Consider the following 21,455-nt stretch of genomic DNA (forward strand, 5'->3'; position numbering starts at 1 on the left):
TTTTGGTTGGTATGGGCCACCAAGCGATGTGCCATGGTGATCCTGTGCCCACTGCTCAGATCTGTCCCATAATCAAATAAAGAAGGACTCTGAATATCTTTTGTGATGATCAGGGTGAGGGACTTCTTCCATTGACAAATTTGAGAAAAATTATAGAATATTTGGTCAAGTCCATGAGATTGATCAAGAAATACATGGCCCCAGTCAAAAAATCAGAAACAAATTTTTCTTTTCCATCACCACGTTAAAGTCCCTTAGTCTATTTCATGCGTTACTTTTCCTGTGGTTCTCAGGGTGGGTTGTGGAGTGGTGCTCCTCACTGAAACCAGGAGTAACTGTGGCATCCCCATTATCCTCTGTGCCTACCATACATCACAGTTCCGTGATCCTGGTTTTATCCCCTTTCTTCATCGATAATCCAACAATGATGTCTCCATAATGGGAGAAAAGAAGGGAGATCACGATCAGCTGCTGCCAAAAGTCAGAAGGCCCATCCACTACCATGAATATCAAAATGTGCAGCCTTGGGGCATCTTTCATATTTCCTTTTGAGTTTAAAGACTCCCAAACTCTCTATCCATTGAAGGATAAACAAATAGTTTAGACAAATATGCTTTCAACCCTTCATTGATCTCTGAATATACTGCCACCACCCAAAGCAAACAATTTGCAAAGGCATTAGCTAGAGAGACTCCTTGGCTTTGTTTTGTTTGTTTTGAGGAAATGCCTTTAAGTCAATATTTAGTCATTCTATTTTTTTCTTTGTATTTTCTACATTTACGATGCTGAAAGATGAGAATCTTTCCTAGGGCTATAATGACTTTCATAAGAACGTTTATTTCTTGAAAAGAAACAACTCTTGTTGCATGACCTTCAGTTTAGGAAATGGAAGACTGGAAGATTTGTTACCCTGGAGGGGACGGCTTTGTGTGTTCTTCCTGTACTCGCAGGTGGACATGTCTTAAGGACGACCCGCTTATGGACAGTGTTCATGATTCAACAGTGAGTGTAGTAAACACATAAACACAAACACTAGTTGACTTTTAAAATAAACAAATATAAATAAGCACACTAGTGTTTTAATACACATGGGTATCCTCATTCAGTAGAGCTTCTGTGAAAAGCTTCTATTCTTATCCCAATGACAATGCCATTACAGAAAACCAAGTCAAAAAGTATCTGAACTTAAGTGCTCTACGTCTGAAGCAATGCTCAGAGGAAAAAAAATCTGATTCAAAAACTATTCATTCTTGGTATCTTTTTATACACAGATCATTCCCTTCTGATCTGATAACATCTCTTTTATTCCCTTCTACTTCTCTCTTGCAGTTTAATTCCATCACTGCCTCCTTTCCTGCTTTTCTTCATTAATCTCCTTCTCCCCAATTCTTTCCCTTGTTTTCTTCCTTTTAACCTTTCTTTTTGGCTCTCCCAACACAGCTTGAATTCAAGGTAGGTGTTTCTAGGGGCTGAGGCCCCCTGAGAACAAAACTGGTGGAAGATTTGTTTGGGGCTTGAAATTAGTTTGAATTAATGAGAGAACAAACAAGGCACAAAGCGATTGCTTTAAACTCATTTTCCACCTGCCTGCTGTAATGGCATTAGGTTGAAGGCATGGTCTTCTTGCCTGAGCATTATAAACACAAGTGTTGAACACAGAATTCCTGGAAACCAAGGACACTGTCATCTATTGAAGTGAACACGTTTGCATTCATTTTCATCCCCCTTCTTGGCACCGCAGATAGTCACAGCATCCATCCTCTTTGGTGTCTGAAGTTCTGCCAAAAAGGCTCTTTCAACCTGATAGCATTGGTCTTGCATACGAGGCAAAACAAAAGCTACTGTTTAGGGGACAGAGGGCACATCTTGCTTCAGAGACCTCCTTCCTTTATGTGTGTGGCAGCCTCACTGGTGTGGTTCTTTGGTAACAGGATTCAGTGTCTCTAGTACACTTCTGCTCTGCTGTCTTCTTCAGAAAGTTATTTACGTGGTCATCCTGGCCAGCAGAGGCATTTGAGGGTAAATGAATCTTCAGCCAGAGCTGTGTCTTATCTGAAAAAAAAGTGTGCCTGTTGTGTAAAGAGGATACTGAGCTGAAGAAAAGAGCTGGGAAGCCCCATAACTTCAGTTTCTTTGAAGCGCTGCTCCCCAGACATGAGGTGAGAATCTTTCAGGTTCCCTGTGTCTTCCCAGTCACTAGCAAAGAAGAACACAATGGCTTTCTAGATGATGCCATATGTACTACAATGGCAGGATTTTAAAGTCCCTTCAAGAATAGTATACAGAAACATCAAAATCAAGGTGTTCAAAATTTAATCTACTAGTATTCTTTACTCAGGGGAAACCTCTTCCAATTTTTCTGTCTGTGTGTGTGTGTGTAGGATGGGAGATGGGGAAGGCTTGCTTTTTCCTTGAATATGTTTCCATGGCAAATGTTTTATTGGGTTGGTGGCTTCTATTCAACCAACTTGTAGGTATAACCATTTGGCAGGCTTTTGTTTTCTTTAATTATTACACACGCACACATACACACACACACATATATATATATATATTTTTTTTTTTTTTTTTTGGAGATGGAGTCTTGCTCTGTCACCCAGGCTGGAGAGCAGTGGTGCGATCTCGGCTTACTGCAACCTCCCTCTCCTGGGTTTAAGCTCTTCCCCTGCCTCAGCCTCTCAAGTAACTGTAATTATAGGTGTGAGCCACAATGCCTAATTTTTTGTATTTTTTTAGTAAGTAGAATTTTGTATTTTTCACCATGTTGGCCAGGCTGGTCTAGAACTCCTGACTTCAAGTGATCCACCCGCCTTGGCCTCCTAAAGTGCTAGAATTACGGGCATGAGCCACGGTGCCCAGCCGAACAATTACCTATTTTCTTATATCAGGCTGCACATGTTTACTTGGAACAATTGGTGATTTTTAGGTCAAAGAAAATTCATCAGACTTGTGGGATACTACCCTCCCCCATAGCTTTTCTTTCCCTTTTAAAAAATTAAACCAAATTAAACTAAATATTTAGTATCCTTTTTGTCTTCTCAAACCTTTAATCCTCCCCTGATCCACAAACAGCTAAATAATTGAGCCCCAGAAGTTCCCAAAGTCATACCTTTGGGCGGCGCAGATGCTAGTGGTGACTTTTCTGCAGTTCTGAGCGGTGTTGTTTCAGACATGAGCCCAAAAATCATTCTTTTGCCTTTTTCCCCCTTTTTTGGGTCCATTTAGTACCTGGTATATTTTGTTGTCCTAATTTCTTCATAAAAGTATTAAGTCTATTTCATTCAGCAATAACTTTGCATACAAGGATATTTTTGCCTGAATCTTCTCACATGCATTTCATTTTCTTAGATTCAAAACTTCATTTGGTTAATCTTCAAGCTTCAAGTTGGGTACAGCAGAGGACATAGTGGTTTGCTTTCATGCAAAGTTCAGTCTGGGAAAGACAGTTGCTACATGCTGTTCTACAAATCATGTGTCAGAACAGGAATCGAGTCCAGGCTCCAGCAGAGATACTCACCCTTCCCCGAGCACAATATGCCATCTGCTGATTCACACAGATTCTTGCTTTGTTCTTCCGTCATGTTACACTTCCGCGGATGTTGGCAGAGCTTTCCAAACCATCCTCTCTCACAAACGCAGCGACCACAGGAACATGTGCCATGGCCTGTGAAGCAACCACAGAGAGGGAGTGAGAGGAGAGGACGAGGAAATTACCAGCTGAAGCAGAGAGTTTTAAGAAAGAAATGTGTAAACCATAGGATCTCATTTCCCATCCAACACATTTTCCTTTATGCATAGTCAATTTGGCATGTAATTGTTTAAAAGAACGTAGAACAGAGTTCTAGCTTAACACAATAAATTTGAATGTAGCATAGGAGATGGACTTGAGGGAAAGAAATCTTGCAATAATTTAAAATGGAATTATACCACCCTTTCTTGATAGAAAATACTTCTTCATTTGCATTTTTATCAGTATAGAGTCTTAGTGCTATATTCTTCATTGCACACACTATGCCACTCAGACCAATTTGCAAGGCTAGTCACATTACCACTGCTGTCAGTATTTATTGATTGTTCTCCTATTGCTTACTAACAAAACAAAAGGTTAACTTTCATAGAAATGGCATTTGGCACTATATTACTTTATCTGTATACCTCTCTGCTTACTAATAACAGATATAAGTGGAAGTTATGGTGTCTCTCTATTATTGCATAAAAGTTAACATCAGCTTGGATTCCTGTTTGGCACATTTCTTCTGGTTTGGTTCCTGACATTGGTTCCTGGTTTTTAAGATGTTTATCTTTTGGTATACATGCAACATTCTATTTGTGACAGCTATATATAACAGGATGTACACCTGTTTACTTGCTTGCCACCAACACACCATTAGATTGCATGATACTCCATTTCAATTTCTTCCATTTCAGTTTCCACTCAACCCTTTATTCCTTTTCCTGATAAGTGCATTGCCTTACAGCAGGGTCTCTCTGAATCAACTATTTGCCTAGCAAAGAGTTACTGAGTATCTGTTATGAACAGAGCATTGTGCTAGGCAATAGGGGATACAAAACCAAGCACCACGGACAAAGTGGTCCCTGCTCTTCTTCCAGGTACAGATACGCTCATCATTCACACTGATAAGCCTCTCTGAAGCTCTGAAGCTGTTGACACCATTCTCTCCTGACCATTCACTCTGGCAGGATGCTCAGGAGGGAACCTTGCTCCATCTGCTCCCCCTCCATTCAGCTCTGCACAGGGAGGATGAGTAACCAATGCTTAATGCTTTGGAATTAATTATTATAATAATAATAATTATTTTTTTAGGAGTGATATGATTTTCTTTAATTTCTACAGAAATCCCTCTAACAATTGAGTGGAGAATGAAGTAGATGGCTGTGAGAATTGGGAGCGTGTACCTGTGCAGACTGGTGGAGAAGCCCAGGTCCTGGCATGAGAAATCTGGTAAAAAATGAAGTAGAGTAAATGGAGTGAAGGACACTTGGGAGAATGTAGATTGGTAGGAAGTGGTAAGTGACTGGGGTGAAAAGAAGATTTTTGATCTCAGAGATGTAAGCAGAAGTCTCCTGGAGAGGGTTTCTTGGAAAACTATTTTTTTTGTTTGCTTTTTGGTGTTTTGTTTTGTTTTGTTTTTTAATTAAATAAGAGAGATTTTTCCCTGGGTTATACCACATCCCTGCCTCACAGGTCATGCAACAAGTGCCTCCCAACAACCAGAGAAGGTCTGGGAGAGAGGTTTTTTAATCCAGCATATGTTGCTCCCCTGGAGAAAACTGGGATCCTGAAAGAAAGACAGGGTACTAGGAACTTCTGACATTCTTTTAAAGAATATTCTGGGAAAAACATCAGATACCAATGGGGGACTATTAAATTTGCAAGAAAAATATCGCTGCCATACCTTTAATGTGCACTCAATCAGCAAGTGCTCTGGCACTTTCTAAGGCTGATGACTGTTCTTGTCACACAGGTTAGCAAAAAAGGAAAAAATAAAATAAATGAGGTAACTCTGGTCTTTTTCACCTAGCTTGATTTAAGGGCTAAAAACAAAGAAACAAACAAAAAACCCCAAAACCGAAACCATTCAAGTTTAAAAGTAGCACGCATGAAAACATGTGACCGATAATTGGCTCAGCCCGAGGAGCTAAGGGAAGTCTACGAAGTGAAAACCCACCATGCAGTGTGGCTCGGCTTTGCAGAAGATGAAATAAAGATATAAATGGAGATAACACGTGGCGATGTTTTAAACTTATTCTCAATACAGCCTTGAAGTTTGGGATTATCCCATTTTACAGTCAGGCAACTGAGCTTCAGAGAGATTAAGTCCTGTAATTTGCCTCTCAATCACATAGTTCAACCACACAGGATCGGAACCGACTCTAGTTCCTCTGATTCCAATGTCTACACTCTTCCCAAAGTGTTGCTTTGCCTCTATATTTTGCTTTAGAAAGTGAGACACAGCAGGCTTTTCCTAATTCTTGTCTCTTTCAACCACCACATCATTTGAAGGTGTATATTTGTTATTCACAGGCACTTTCCCCTTACAAGTCTCTTCTCTACTGGCATGCCACAAAATTCTCTTTGCCTCATTCAACACTCCTCCTTTGTCTCTGTTTATTCTTCTACCTTTGTTTCGTTTTGTTTTTACTGAACCAATAAGTGCAGGTATTCACCCATTGCTTATCTTTAATCATCTTTTTTAAGCTCTCCATAATTTCTCTTTTGAAAAATCCATTAAATTTTGGGCTTTCAGATAACCACCAAGACCACAGTGCTGTATCTCCAGCCCCTGATTTTCTCCCACATTCCCCTCTCATGATTCCACACTTTGTGTTCTATTAGCATCCCCACTTAATACTTCCAGAGCTACACAGGCATGGTCCGACCTGCAGACCCTGGCGGAACGACAGATGAACAAATGCTCCCAGACACAGGTATCCAGTGAAAGAGTGGGCTAGGGGACCAGGCTGCTCACAGACACCAGACACCAGACACCAAGGAGGGTGCTGTAAAGAGTCAGCAGCCATGGCCCTGACAAGCTGGCACTGCGGGCATTTATTCAGTATAGATTCAATCACAAAGGCTTTGAGTCAACACACTTGTGGGCAATTTACATGGTCACTCCCCTCCCTGGAGAGAGTAGTCCTGCACGCAGAGGATTAAAGGCCAGGTTCTAAGGCCTAAGTTAATTTAGATTCGTTTCACTGGATAAGAGAATCTGGCTGCCTTCAGCCAAAACCTTTTCCAAAACTTTTGTAAAACTTTCCGGCCTTCCAAGAAGGTTTGCGTCTTCTACAGTTTTTCCCACCACCCTGACCGACCGATCTACATCCATATATGATTTTCTTTCCAAAAGCTGCTTTTTTTTGTTGTCTTTCTCATTTATTTTAATGTGACATCTATCCTTTCAATCAACCAGTTCATGACGTTTTGAGTCTTATTTGAATTTCCCTTACTGCCCTCATCCAACATGTTGTCAAGTCTTGTGGAAACCACCTCTAACATTCCCACTCACGTCACCATCACAACGTCGGAGAAACTTTCCTGTCATAGCTCTCCAATACTCTGGCTTGTAGATTCCTACAGCACAACTTGATGCTCATCGCAGCCTTGATATCTAGTCCTGTGTAACTCCCTAATGCTCACGGCATACAGTTGACCTACTCTAGCCTTTGTTTTGTTTTAGCTTCTTGAAACACAGAGTCCCAAGCTACATTTCCAATCATATTCCTTCTGTTCTCTCTTTAACCAAATTGGCCATTCGTTGTTTCCTGCACATTTGTCATGCTTTTCTGACCTCATTTTTGCAGAGGTAGAAGTACCTTTCCCTTACTATACACATTCAGGTTCTGAGTAATTTTCAAAGCTCAACAAAAAGTGACTACCCTTCTGTGAAGATTTTCCTAATATCCCTAAGTGGGACTCACTGTCTCTCCTCTACATTTCTATAATATCTTATTTTTTACCTCCTGTGGAACTTTTTTGACTTCCATCTCATGGTATATAGTTATGCATCAAAGGAATCCACTACTCTACTATGAATTTTCTGAGTATTACTTCTGTCATCACCATAGTCTTATAGACACCAGAGTGCCTAATGCAACGCCTGAGACACAGTGGGTCTTCAAAAACTTGGAGGAGATCTAGATTGTCTTTTTCAAAACATCTTTCTCATTTTTACCCACAAACCAAACTGTAGAGTACAGCCAAGTTAGAAAATGAGTAGACAGCCCCTTAACAGTTATCTGCTCAGTGAGTCATTGTTAAATTGAGTACATCTTGACTTCTCCATGAAAACCAAAGTCCACTTAAAGTCCAGATCTCCTGAAAGACTTAAGTAAAAAGTTGTTGTACGAGAAACCAAAAATAAAGAGAAAGAGAGCTTCTAGTACCAGCTCAATTGGACTATGAACTTCTCAAATGCTCATGTTTCTTACTGACCCTAGGTTGGTAAGAATTGTCAACAATTTGACATAACTGAAATCATTTAATCTGTATTGCACAGAAAAATATTCTTTTTTTTTGTTTTCTGTCTTCTTTTTTTCCAAATTTAATTAGTGCTATATGGAAAATGAAAATACATCTTATGAAAATTTATAGGATGCAGCCAGAGTAATACTTGGAGAGAAATTTGCAGCATGAATGTAATCAGAAGCAATGAAAAATATAAAATCAATGATGTATTCCTTCACTTTAAAACACTAAAGAAGAGCAATATAAAACTATATTGGCCATAAGAAAAGAAATACAATCAATTCCATGACAAATCAATACAACTGGGAATAGAAAATCAACAGAGAAAATCAATAAAACAAAAGTTGGCTATTTGAAAAGATCAATAAAATTGATAAATATTAGGCCAGGCTAAACAAGTAAAAAGAGAGAAGACACAAATGTTTAAAATGAAAAATAAGAGAGTCTTTCCATGAAAGACACAATCTATTAAAACCCACATAAAAAGAAACAGATAATTAAAGTAGACCTATAGCTATTTTTCTATATTTTTTATTATAGTAAAATAGATATAAAATTTACGATCTTAACCATTTTAAGTGTACAGTTCAGTAGCACTAAGTATATTCTCACTGTTGTACAACCATCGCCACCATTCATCTCTAGAATATTTCCATCTTCCCAAATTGAAACTAAGCACCCATTAAACAGTAAGTCCCAATCCGTTCTCTTCTTAGCTCCTAGAAACCACCATTCCAGCTTCTGTCTATATATCTGACTACTCTAGGTACCTATATAAGTGAAATCATACAGTGTTTTTCTTTTCATGTCTGGCTTATTTTATTTATCATAATATCTTAAAGATCCTTCCATATTGTAGTATGTGACAATTTTTTCCCTTTTAAAAGTTGATATTCTGCCTTTGATTTAAGGTATTATTGAGAATAATTTTATGGCACCTCACTGCAAATAATATAAAATGTTATGCAAGAAAATAGATGATTTTTTATTTTTTTTTTACGTTATTTTTTTGAGATGGAGCCTCACTCTGTCACCAGGCTGGAGTGCAGTGGCAATCTTGGCTCACTGCAACCTCCGACTCCTGGGTTCAAGCGATTCTCCTGCCTCAGCCCGCCGAGTAGCTGAGATTACAGGTGCCTGCCACCATGCCCGGCTAATTTTTGTATTTTTAGTAGAGACGGGGTTTCAGCATGTTTGCCAGGATGGTCTCAATCTCCTGACCTCATGATCTGCCTGTCTCTGCCTCCCAGAGTGCTGGGATTATAGGCCTGAGCCACCATGACTGGCGATGATTTTTTATTATTAGCTAATTTATTATATCCTTCCACGAAGTTAAGTTGGTATCTAGCTCAGGCAATCATCAAAATACATTAATATTTAAATGTTTTGAGTTGTCATTTATATGACTTTACTTAAGAAAAAAACAACTTTCAATACCCTCTTTTCTATAAACTCTAATAATTTAGTTATCTCTTCAAGAAATATTTTCTATATATCAGGAATTGTATTAAGAGCTTAGAATATAACAGTAAATAAAATAGGCATTGACCCTGTCTTCATGGTAACTATGGTCTACCAGGGAAGAAAATAATGATAAGCAACATTTGAGTAACAGAAGACAAAAAGAAAATGCTAGTATATTCAACAGCGAGAACACTGTTAACTAGGGTAGTCAGGGAAGGGTTCAGTGACAGCCAAGGGATGAGAAGGAGCCAGACAGCCAATGTTCTAGGAACAGAGCCTAGAAAAACAAATGAAAAGTTCTTGGGACAAGAAATAGCCTGGCATGTTACAGGCAGTAAAAGAAGGCCAACGTGTTTAAAGAATAGTAAGTTAAAAACATTGAATAATGAAGGTGGAGAAATTTCCCTTCTCAGAAATGAGAACATAGCAAATGGTTTATTCTTGGTAAAAAATCTAAATTTATTTTAAGAGGATTGAGAAGGGTGTTAAGGAAGGGAGTGACGTGATAATACAGTTGACACTTTGCAAACTCATTTGGCAACTAGGTGCGAGAGATAAGGTATGTTGGGAGGAATGAGTATGGGGAAGTTAGAGGGTTCTTGCTGTTTTCCAAGTGAAAAGTGATAGAAGCTTAAAGGACAGTGGTGGCAGCGGAAACACAGAGAAGTAGATGGAAATCTATTTTGGTGATGGTGCCTGTACATGTGGGACACAACGTTGGATTGGATGTGGCAAGTGAGGGAAAGAAAAGACAAGTTTTCTAGCTAGAGGAAATAGTGTGAATAATGACGCTGTTTATTGGGTATGGGCACTTCAGGAGAAAGAGGTTGAGGGCAGAACAACGGCTCTGTTTTGAACCTCTTGTATTTGAGATACTCTTTAAGACAATGAGATAGTGAGGTCAAGTAAGCAGCTGGGCACAAGCTGGTGCTCAGAGAACAGGTTAGCTCTTGGCATGCACATGTTGGAGCTTACAAATGTAGATGACACTTAAAGCCCTAGAAACGAAGCAGCTCTCTGGGGAGAAATTAGTCTTGGGAAACCCCAATATTTAGAGTTAGGTAACTAGAAAAGCCAGACAAGAACATCCAGTAAGGAAGGAGAAAACTAAGATTGTGTTGTCTCACGAAATGACAAAGGAGCATGGGCAATACTGGAGGTCCACTAAGTGGAATGTTCCTGGAAATTTGAATTTAAAAAATAAGACCATAGAAGAAGTTTTATTCATCTTTTGTCTCACCAACACGACTGTGTTGCCACTTAGACCTGTAAGAGGAACACCCAGGGTAGAACTGTTGGAGAATCATCTACATAGACCATTCATTGATAATGACACCTGTGTTTAATGGTACAATTGGGCCTGTGTGGTCCAGCATAATACAGTAGTCACTAGCCACATGTGCCTATTTAAATTTATTAAAGTAAAACTTAAAACTCAGTTTTTCAGTCTCACTAGTCACCTTTCAAGTGCTTGATAGTTGCATGTGGTCAGTGGCCACTATGCAGAATACTGTAGATATAGAACACCCCCTCCATCTTTGAAAGTGCTATTGGACAGCACTCATCTAGATAATGACATTTTTCCATGCAATCCATTGGCTCTGAGGCACATTTCCTTAAAACACCGCAATAACGAGTCCCAATAGGAAACTGACTTATGAATAGACGCGGATTCAATCAGATACTACATATTGCCTATCCAATATCCTCCCTCCTTCTTAATAACAAACAATTCCTCATTTTTTCCAGGGAGGGGACACTATGCCTATCTGGGAAGTGACTAACCATGCTCCCTTTGACCTGAAAGCACCCATATGACATAGCTCTAATAAATGAGAAATAAGACCTAATAACATAATAACCCTAATCTCCTGGGTGAGATTTCTAGGAAACTATTGCCTTCCAAAGGAAATGGGACAAACTCAGCCAGCATACGTCCTTTGCCCTTTGTCCTATTCCTTCCTATTTCTTCTTCCCTGGAAGAAGGACACAACTGTAGGTTGCTTATGAACATGATAATTGTATTAATCCATGTTCATGCTGCTGTAAAGAACTGCCCAAGACTTGGCAATTTGCAAGGAAAGAGGTTTAATTGACTCACAGTTCTGCATGGTTGGGGACACCTCAGGAAACTTAAAGTTATGGTGGAAGGGGAAGCAAATATGTCCTTCTTCACATGATAGCAGGAAGAAAAAGTATGAGAGTCGAGTGAAGGCAGAAGTCCCTTATAAAACCATCAGATCTCGTGAGAACTTACTATCACAAGAAAAACATGGAGAAAACCAACCCCATGATTCAATTACCTCCTACTGGATCCCTCCCACAACACCTGGGGATTATGGGAACTACAATTCAAGATGGAATTTGGGTTGGGACACAGCCAAACCATAACAATGACAAACGTTATACTGGAAGGGCAGAGCAGGAGAAAGAGATAGGGTTCAGGGACACTGTGGTGCCATCCCTGGAATGACACCCTGGAGACTCAGTATTTGTGTCCATCACCTTCAGCCAAACGCAGGACTAACTGATCCACTTGCAAATTCACGAAACAGGTGTGCAATTTTAAGATGTAATTTGGAGACAATCACACTCTGACTGTATTGTCCATTTAAGAAAGTCTTAGTCTGAGTATGTGGTCTGATCTCTTCCTCATATAAGAAATCCATCAGTGCCTGGGAATTACTGAATTCATGCTCTCAGGTGGCATGATCTCCTTCAAATTGCAGTGATGAACTGGAGAACTCCCTGAAGAAATGTGAACTGATTGTGTAATTAAGAGGTGGCTCTTCATTATCCCTTCCTGTTTTTTAAATTGGACTCATGGGTAGCTATTCCAGGAGCATAGAAGAAAGAAGAAAAGCAATAAGCAGCCTAGTTCTTATTCTCACCCTGGGTATATGGCACACAGGAGGGAAGTCTCTGATTTAACTTATATTAGGCTAAACAATTAAACACACATGCACCAGTATGTGAATATATTTTACTTGTGTAATCTTAAAATAATATACCAATAAAATAAATAAACCTTAGGAACTATCACTGGACAAATCATGCTTTTTATAAATAGTGACTTATCTGATAATAAATCCATGCATGCATAGGTCGCATAACATTTTCTTGTAATACAGATGTTTTGAGAACATCCACAACTGACAGCCTATGATGATTGAACATGACTCACAAGTTAATTAAATGAAGAATGATCTCACTTCATGCTGATTTTCTTTCTGCTAGTCATTTTCATGACTCTTTTTCAGGTTGTAATTTTGGTGTAATCAAAACTGAACTGTAAAACTTATGAAATTAGTTACATTCACCTTCAGGTACAATTGCTAATTTATCCAACCTATCAGAATTGGTTTAATCATCTTTAGGGTTATTGGTAGGAAAGGGAATACACACTATTGCCTCTTAGTTCTCATGCATCTGCTAATCAGTTAAGTTTATACATGTTTTTCATTTTACTTATTTGCTTGTTTGTTAAAATGCTAAGACAGTCCCTGGTTTTGGAGTCACGTACCATATTTCACTCTCTGGCCACATGTTGGATGTATAGGTTTGATATCCTCCATGTGAAAGGCCACAGATCTTATGGCTTGGTGTCTGGTGGAGAACTAAAAAAATTACCAAAATGAGTCACTCTCTATTTTGTTACCCTCTGAAGCCATAACAGAGGGATGATGTCTGTGTGTTTCACACTCTCATATTAGTAAGATTTGTTCTCCACTGGTGAGATGATGGGGGGTACTAATTGCTTTGGAAAAACCAGCTGCGATTTCCTCCCTGAGGTACAGAGCGGCTGATTTGTGTGAGTCCAACTTCCTTCCAAAACACTCTGCAGCTAGTGCTTCCAGATACCTGAGACAGATGTATTAGTTTGTTCTGCAATGCAGATGGCCACTACAATCTTTTATTTTCATCACAGATATAGGGCATTCATCAAATATCCACTGCCACATAGTACCGGGCACATTTCCTTCTTTATGTCTCATTCTTATCATAAAGCGAAATGGATTATTATCCTTGTTGTGTACAGGAGTAAACCAAGGTAGAGAGGCCAAATAAATACATAGGTGAACCAAAGCAGAGAGGACAACCTGTTCAAGTTATTACAATAAGCAGGAAATAGAGCAAGAATTAAAATCCTGGTCTGTCTGAATACAGGGTTCCCATTCATTTTGCTGTATGGCACTGTCTCACTTAATTCCAAAGAAAATGGTTACTTCTTCTCACTTAAATCTTACATGAAAAAATGAAACAAAGTGTACACCATGTACACTAAAGCAACTGGGGATACATACAATGTGGACTTTATCTAGACAAAACATCAGAATACCCAAAGAAGATTTATTTTTTGCTTGTTTCTTATTTTTTTGAGATGGAGTCTCGCTCTGTCACCCAGGCTCGAGTGCAGTGGCACGATCTCGGCTCATTGCAACCTCCCCCTCCTGGGTTCACGCCATTCTCCTGTCTCAGCCTCCCTAGTAGCTGGGACTACAGGCGCCGCCACCTCGCCCGGCTAGTTTTTGTATTTTTAGTAGAGACGGGGTTTCACCGTGTTAGCCAGGATGTTCTCGATCTCCTGACCTTGTGATCCATCTGCCTCAGACTCCCAAAGTGCTGGGATTACAGGCGTGAGCCACCATGCCTGGCCCCAAAGAAGATTTATGAATTTATATTTTGAAAATAATTTTACTCCTCAGAAATAAAACCTAGGAAGAAACACAACATAGTGTCATCATTTATTATTCTAGGATCATCAATTAATGGGTGATTTTTACTTTGTTGTTTCCATTTTTCTCTACTTATTTTTTTAATTTTGAAAGCAAAAACATTAATTTAACAATATCTTTAAAGACCTGATATCTAAAGATGAGCCAAGTATAATAAACGAAGGTGACAAACTATGTATTATAAATGACACAAGTAAGTAATCTGTGAAAAAAATCCCTTCTAATGATGGGTACAGAAGCAGCTGAGAGAGAGCTCTTGATGTAAAAAAAATGAAATAGATACATTCCTTCAATAGCTAATAACTATCTTTTCACCTTTGTGCTTTTGCTCAGCTTTTCCAGGCCTAAAATGTTCTTCACATCCCATTTCTGCACATCTAAATACTAGCTGTTCAAGGTTCGAATCACATCCTCACCTCAACTTGAAGAATCTTGTATCCGAAGCTTGTATCCAAAGTTCTTCCTTTCTCATTCTCCTTAACTTATTGTGAATCCTTTACTTGATTGTTTATCCAAATAAAAACACTGAGCATTAACGTTTATCCTAGCTTTGACAATATGAGAATGAGAGAGAGATTGATTATATCCATGAGAATTGTGGACTTAAAGAAAAGGGACACAGGGACACTCTCAACACAACCACATCACACTACAATGCAGGTGGTGCAGTATAGAAGAAGTAGGATATCATTTCAGAGAGATTTCCTAAAGGAGATAATTTGGAAAAATCATGGAAGAATGGAAGAACGATGAGAAGTTATTCACAAGGAGAAGTGACAATAAGGACTAGAATGTCAGGGAGAGGGAACAAATATATCCAAGAGATATGTTCCAAAGGGAGCAACATATCCAAGTTTCTCCAGTTCTATTGCTCTCTGTGAAGAAACCAATTTTTCAAGATATGGAGACAACTGGTCAAGACAAGCATAGTCTCCTCCACCATTCAATTGCTCAAACCAGAAACCTAGCATCACCCTTGATGCTACCCTGCCCCTTATACTGTGCAATCATGAATTTCCTTAAATACTGCTTGTACTCTGGGGAGGGAGCTCCAAGTTTCAACTAAGCTCTCTGGCTGACACTTGCCACCAGTCTCCTTCGAAGGCTGTGGGACAGGAGCCACATCTTACCAGCAGGGCACTGTCAGGCAACAGGATATACCCATGGGAGTCCTTATAGGAGTTCATGAGGATGAACTCATATAATTGGGGATTATTTTTTCTTGGGATAACACAGCCCATATGCACAGAGATGAGATCCACACTGCACACATGTTGAGGCTTTTCTGGCTTAGAAGAAGTCACACGCCCAACCAGGAGCCAAAATCTTTCCCGATGATTCCGTAAGCATAGCTTTCAGGGAACCCACAAGGGCCAAGACTGTTGGCAGAGTTATGACACTTATGAAATCCAAAAGCATGATGTTCCCATCAGCTGCTTATAGTTCAATTCATCATCTCTTCCAAGGCAGTTGAAACTTATCAATCATAAGTCATCATGACCATGAACAATGTTGCTTGGTAACACTGAAATGTACCATCTTCATCTGTTGCCAGGGAACCAGAGTTGGCAGTTTAACAGAGTGCTGGAGTCTCTTGCAGCAGGGTGAAGGCTTTTGTTAGCCTCTTGGCCACACTGCTTCTAACATGTTCTCCAACACATTCAGGATCCTCCACCTTTACTGTCTTCCATCCAGTTAAGGCACCTTCGTCTCTCACCAGGGCTCATCTCCTAACATCCAGATTCACCTACCAACCCACAAACACACATAGTCCTTGGAGCAATCCATACTCCACCTGACAATCAGAAGTGCTTTTTATAATACTGTGATCACATTTAAGCTCTGTTTAAGCCCTTCCTTTGGTTTCCTGTCACCTTTGGAGTAAAGCCCCAAGTTATCAACATGTTTACAAAACAAATCACACTCTTTTCCCTTTGGTTTTCTAATCTGCAACCACACAGGGTTTTTCTCTAGTCCTCAAATGTTCCTGGCACACATCACACACTCTTTTCTCCCACACAGCTGAGCACAAGCTGCTCTCTGACTGCACTCCACTTCCCTTACCTGGCCAAGTTCCATGTATCCTATTACTATCAAGTATTGTTGTGAGGTGTAGTTAATACTTGTAAAGCACATAGTCTGCATTACATAGTTGTTATCCAGATATGAAGGCATTAGAGAAGCCTTTCTTAGTCTTCAGCCTATGTTAAATCCCCCTCTTATGTATATTCCCATTGAATCAAGTCTCTTTTCAGATCACTCAGCTCCTTTTCCTTCCTTTCTCAATGTCCTCCCTTCACGCTCAACCATAAGCTCCAGGAGAGCAAATGCTCTGTGTTCACCACTGAATCTCTAGTGCTGGCAAACAGTAGATGCTCAGTGAATATTTGTTTAGTTAATGGAGAAATAAATAATTACTCCAGTTTAAACCATGCATAATTTGGAGGATCCATATGAAAATATCTTATTAGAAATTGAAAAGAATGTAAAGCCAAAAATGACTGATTACTGACAAATCATTTCGAGAGCCATTGACCTAAAGATGAAAGTGAAAGATACTGAGATTACTCCAAAGCAACAAATACGCAGCAAAAACATTCACAAGCCACTCTGGCCGGGCTCAGTGACTCACACCTGAAATTCCAGCTCTTTGGGAGGCCAAGGCAAGAGAATCCCTTGAGCCCAGGAGTTCAAGACCAGCCTGGGCCACTTAGTAAGATTCCCCCCAATCTCTACAAAAAATAAATAGCCAGCTGTGGTGGTACGTGCCTGTAGTCCCATATACTCAGTAGGTTACGGCCAGAGGATTGCTTGAGCCTAGGAGTTTGAGCTTTCAGTGAGCTATGCTTCCACCACTGCACTCCAGCCTGGGTGACAGAATGAGACTCTGTCTCAAAAAGAAAAAAAAGAAATAAAAGAAAAGAAAAGAACAATGGTAACAAGAGCAGAGACATGTAGATGGCACTTTCGAGGGGTCAAGGAAGCTTTTCATAAATGTATACGTATATATACATACATACATATTGCTATGAGAATTAAATGAGTTAATATATGTCATGTCCTTAACCAACAAAGAGGGTAAAACCTACATAGGTATTTCTTGTAACTAATACCAGCGAATAGAGGATTTAACCTAAGAATAATATTGACATATTGTGAAAACACTTTGGTGTCACTCTAGGGAAAACTGTGACATAAGGAACAATCCGTGAACTAAACATCAGAGCTGAAATTCTGGGCCTGCCACATTATGGCCTGCCCATAACATCCCAGTTATGGGATGTTAACATCTCCAACCTCACTCAATTTTTCATTTATGAAAGAAAAAATAGTAGAAACAATCTCTTAGAGTGGCTGCCATGACAATGGCATAAGATAAACCGCCCAGCACAACAGATATTTTATGAATTTATGCCCAGTATTCCATTATTGGAAAGCTAAGCATGTGGGAGTTATTTATATCCTACTGCTCAAGGTCATCACCAAGGTCTGACTGCAAAAATTCAAATAATTCTAACTTCAGGCATAAACAGGTTAAAAGGGCTTTTCCCCTCAACTCACAGAGAAAGGAAAGAAGAAAGTATTTTTGTCAGCTTTCAAATGTCTTATCGTTGGTTAGAGAGAGAACAGGCATATAGACAGATTGATACAGATAATAGATAGATAGATAGATAGATAGATAGACAGATAGATAGATGATAGATAGATATGATGGATGGATGGTGCCTCAGCCTTCCAGTAAGACACACATTCTACTACCCATTAGTTATTTTACCTGATCCTCTCCCTCATCCCACCCTCCACCCTCCAATAGGACCTATGTAACAAGCCTACATATGTATCCCTGAACTTAAAATAAAAGTTAGAAAAGACACACATTCTGTTTGTTTCCCCCAATAATAGTGCCCACTGCCTCAAAATAATTATCTTAAAGGGATATAATTATTTTCTTGTAATGTGATTCCATGTCCACCTCACTTCATTGTTACTGGAAACGTGGAAATATCTGTAATTCACATGCACCAACCTCAGCGATATGAATGTTTTCAAGAATGCAATACAAGAATAATGTTGACCCATATTCCTGGCCATGGAGGTGCTCAGATCAGCACTCTACTCCCGGGACTCTCAGTTTTGCGGGTTACCTTTGCTCACTACCCTCTATCTGCCTCACTCATTCTCTAGACGGTGAGCCAGTGAGCTCTTGTTTGGGTACGAGAGGCATCATGGAATCTGAGCATATACCGCTTGTGATTTTTAAGTGTAATCTTACTCCATTTTTTCAAGTTTGTGGGTGATATTTTACTTTCTCCTACCAGTGTTTATAAATAAAGTAATGAAAATCATGTTAAAATGCTGACCTGCCCCAAAACCTTTTACTGTCATAAAGTATCCTAGTACTTAGATGCAATGATCTTTTATTGATAGTGTACTGTGTACTTTCACATACCTGCTAAATCAAGAGTTCGGGGAAATAAAGGTCATTACAAACCTAATTGTATATTGTTTTTAGGTTCAATGGTATATTGCTTTCTGTTTATCTTATTTTTAACAGCAACTGAAAAAGCAAGAGTCAGTAGAATAAGAAAGGCAGGTAAAGCATGCAGGTAGTATACAGCTGTAAGAAAGGTTACTACCTCCACAGACCACATCATCGAGGTCTTCACAGCGGCGATCATCACACTCACAGGTCTTGCCATACACCCGGCGATCTCCTGGAGGGTAGCAGGTGCATTTGCCACATTCACATTTACCTGGAAAGTATAAAGAAAGTGCACACTTATGAGGAGAGACCCAGAATTACTAAGGCTTTCAAGGAGGCAAGCACACTATTAAACCCAAATCTCCTAGAACAGTTCTAGTCTGTGCCTAAGAATAGTTACACAAATACACATTTCCAACTTCAAAAAGAAATTCCGTGGTGGTCTGGAGTGTAAGTAGCAGTCGCTGTCTCAGAAGTCATTCACATTTGCTATTCTCTAATTTTTGTTTCATTCATTTTTGCATAAATCCATTATAAAACTCTCTGGCTATTTCATACACAACTTAGCTTGATGATTCCTTGAACATAACAAAATACATTATATATACTGACATAATTTAGCATAATGTGGTCATTTTAAAAGGTTTTAATCTTGGCTCTATCTACTCCATGAGAAAAAAATGTATACACAGGTGTGTTTCAATGTGCTGTTTTAGTGATTATTTGTAATCAGTTTTATAGTTCTTAGAACTTATTTTAGCATAGAACATATGTCAAAGCACATAATCTAAATATCTTTATTATCCTCATCTTAAAATTTAAAATTATAAATATTTTTGCAATGAATTTGGTTCATAGTTTGGGAACCCCTTAACTAGTCCCATTATGCTGAGTTTCATCTTGATTTATTGAGTGGTAACTATGTGTAAAACACTATAATTTCCTGCATGACATCATTTCATTTTCCAGTACCACATGTTGACTAGAATCATTTTACTAAACAGGAAACCAAGACGTATAGAGACCAAGTAACTTTCCAATGGTGAACCAGCTAGGAAGAAATAGATTCAAAATTTACATCCATTCTCATTAACCTCAAAGTTTGTGCAACTAACCATTAAACCATATTGCATCTTAATGCACACCTAATGCAGCACCAGAAGGCTATATGAGAAAGTAAATTTCTTTTGTTTGAGGAATCACTACTGGTTTGCCAGAAATTCACTTGGGTGACAGTGCTCTGAGACATCTGTTACTCTCTGTCATTAGCCCAACCATCATAATTACACACCCACTGAAATAATCACAAGATGCTTCAGGGCTGACCTTGCAATGTTGTTAGTCACTCTGTTGCTGAACCTGTATCTTGTTAAAGAAATTCTGAGTTGTGGATGATGGGGGGAAAGAAAAATTAGTATCTAGGATCATATAATTTCAGAGCTGTAATTAAAGATAATCTAATGTAATGATTCATAATATTTTCTAGCTGACATGATGGGGTCACGATCCCTTTGAGAATCTGGTGAAAGACATGGCAATACAGTGTTGTGCTGGCTGACCTTCGACTAATCTCTACTTGGAGGTAGTCCCAAGTTCAGCAGGAGGCAGGCAACCGGTTCCCTCCTTCAACGATACTCCCTCTTCCTATACCCTGGCAGCCAGAACAGGTACACATCAGACACCCTTAGTCAGGGCTTTGATTCTTGAGGGTGAAAGCAAAGGCACAGCGTCTGTGGGCAACATGGGAAGTGCAACAGCATAGCAATGTCTGGGAGCCATGAAGCTCAGCATGCAGTGGCTGACATTCAGAAGTGATGGCAGCAGGAACTGGTTCTTGGCAGTGCCTTTCTTCCCCAGGTTGCTGCAGGAGCTAATTGTTCAAAGTTGCATTCTGAGCCTAAAGCCTTCTAATAAAATATTTTTTATCCCTTTTAATGCAGTTGGTTTCTTTGTTTGCAATCAAGCACCATAACTGGCAGAACACAGATCTATCCCTGGAAAGATATACCAATACACACTTTTTAGGTAAAATTTCAGAAGGATCCATGACTTCCTTTAATTTATTTAATAGATGAGGAAACTCAAGCATGATGAGGCTAAATGATTTTCCCAAGGCCAACTCTCTATCTATTAGTAGTGTTGGTTTTAGAACTCAGATTTTCTGAACTCCAGTCACCTTCCGATGTGCATAAATGCTCTAATCTTTTTCATGGGTGGATGTGCAAATGATTCCAATAATGCAGGCTGTGGGGAGAGAGAAGCAAACTGTAGTACCATCAGCAGTGCGGTCTGGATATGGTGAACTGTTCTTTCACAGACAGATGTGGGAAGCCATGATCATCAGTTGCATTATTCCTGAGCGGCAATGCATTCCAGTTACATAGACAGAATCAGTTGCTATGTTTCAGGGCATACATATTTATGGTGACAAATTTATTCACCAAATTTGAAGGCATATAGTAATTTTCCTGAATATGCTTTATTGGCTTCTGTGCCTCTTCAGAAAAGATGAACTAAACGCTGGCATATGTGTTCAGATTTCAACATTCCATTGCTTTCACTGTGGATAATTTCTGTCCTCTATTTTTGTGTAAAGTTATACAATAAAGTGTTAATATTCTGCATCAGCACATTTTCTTTCCTGATAAATTACAATCCACTATCTTTTTTAAATGTCAGAGAATATATTAACCAATGTCCAATTCTTTTTCCACCACGTATCTATTGGAATTTTAAAATGACTAATATTAAGGCAACTATGAGATGAATTAACTTTTCACAT

General features: G+C 39.2%; 1 protein-coding gene across 2 annotated transcripts in view; it reads right to left on the bottom strand.

Moving 5' to 3' along the window:
• The window catches only part of ITGBL1 (integrin subunit beta like 1), a 270,673-nt gene that overhangs the window by 10,590 nt on the left and 238,628 nt on the right, over positions 1-21,455 (bottom strand). For both annotated transcript variants that reach the window (XR_004428980.1, XM_033177331.1), the window contains exons 8-9: positions 18,828-18,944; positions 3,518-3,664 (exon numbers count right to left, since the gene is read on the bottom strand). Coding sequence is in view for 1 of the 2 variants with exons in the window: in XM_033177331.1 (XP_033033222.1) it covers positions 3,518-3,664; positions 18,828-18,944 (264 nt within the window). In the remaining variant the exon portion in view is untranslated. The remainder of the gene's footprint in view (positions 1-3,517; positions 3,665-18,827; positions 18,945-21,455) is intronic.

The sequence above is a fragment of the Trachypithecus francoisi genome, unplaced genomic scaffold (assembly GCF_009764315.1).
Source record: "Trachypithecus francoisi isolate TF-2019V2 unplaced genomic scaffold, Tfra_2.0 Lachesis_group18, whole genome shotgun sequence".
Classification (NCBI taxonomy): Eukaryota; Metazoa; Chordata; class Mammalia; order Primates; family Cercopithecidae; genus Trachypithecus; species Trachypithecus francoisi.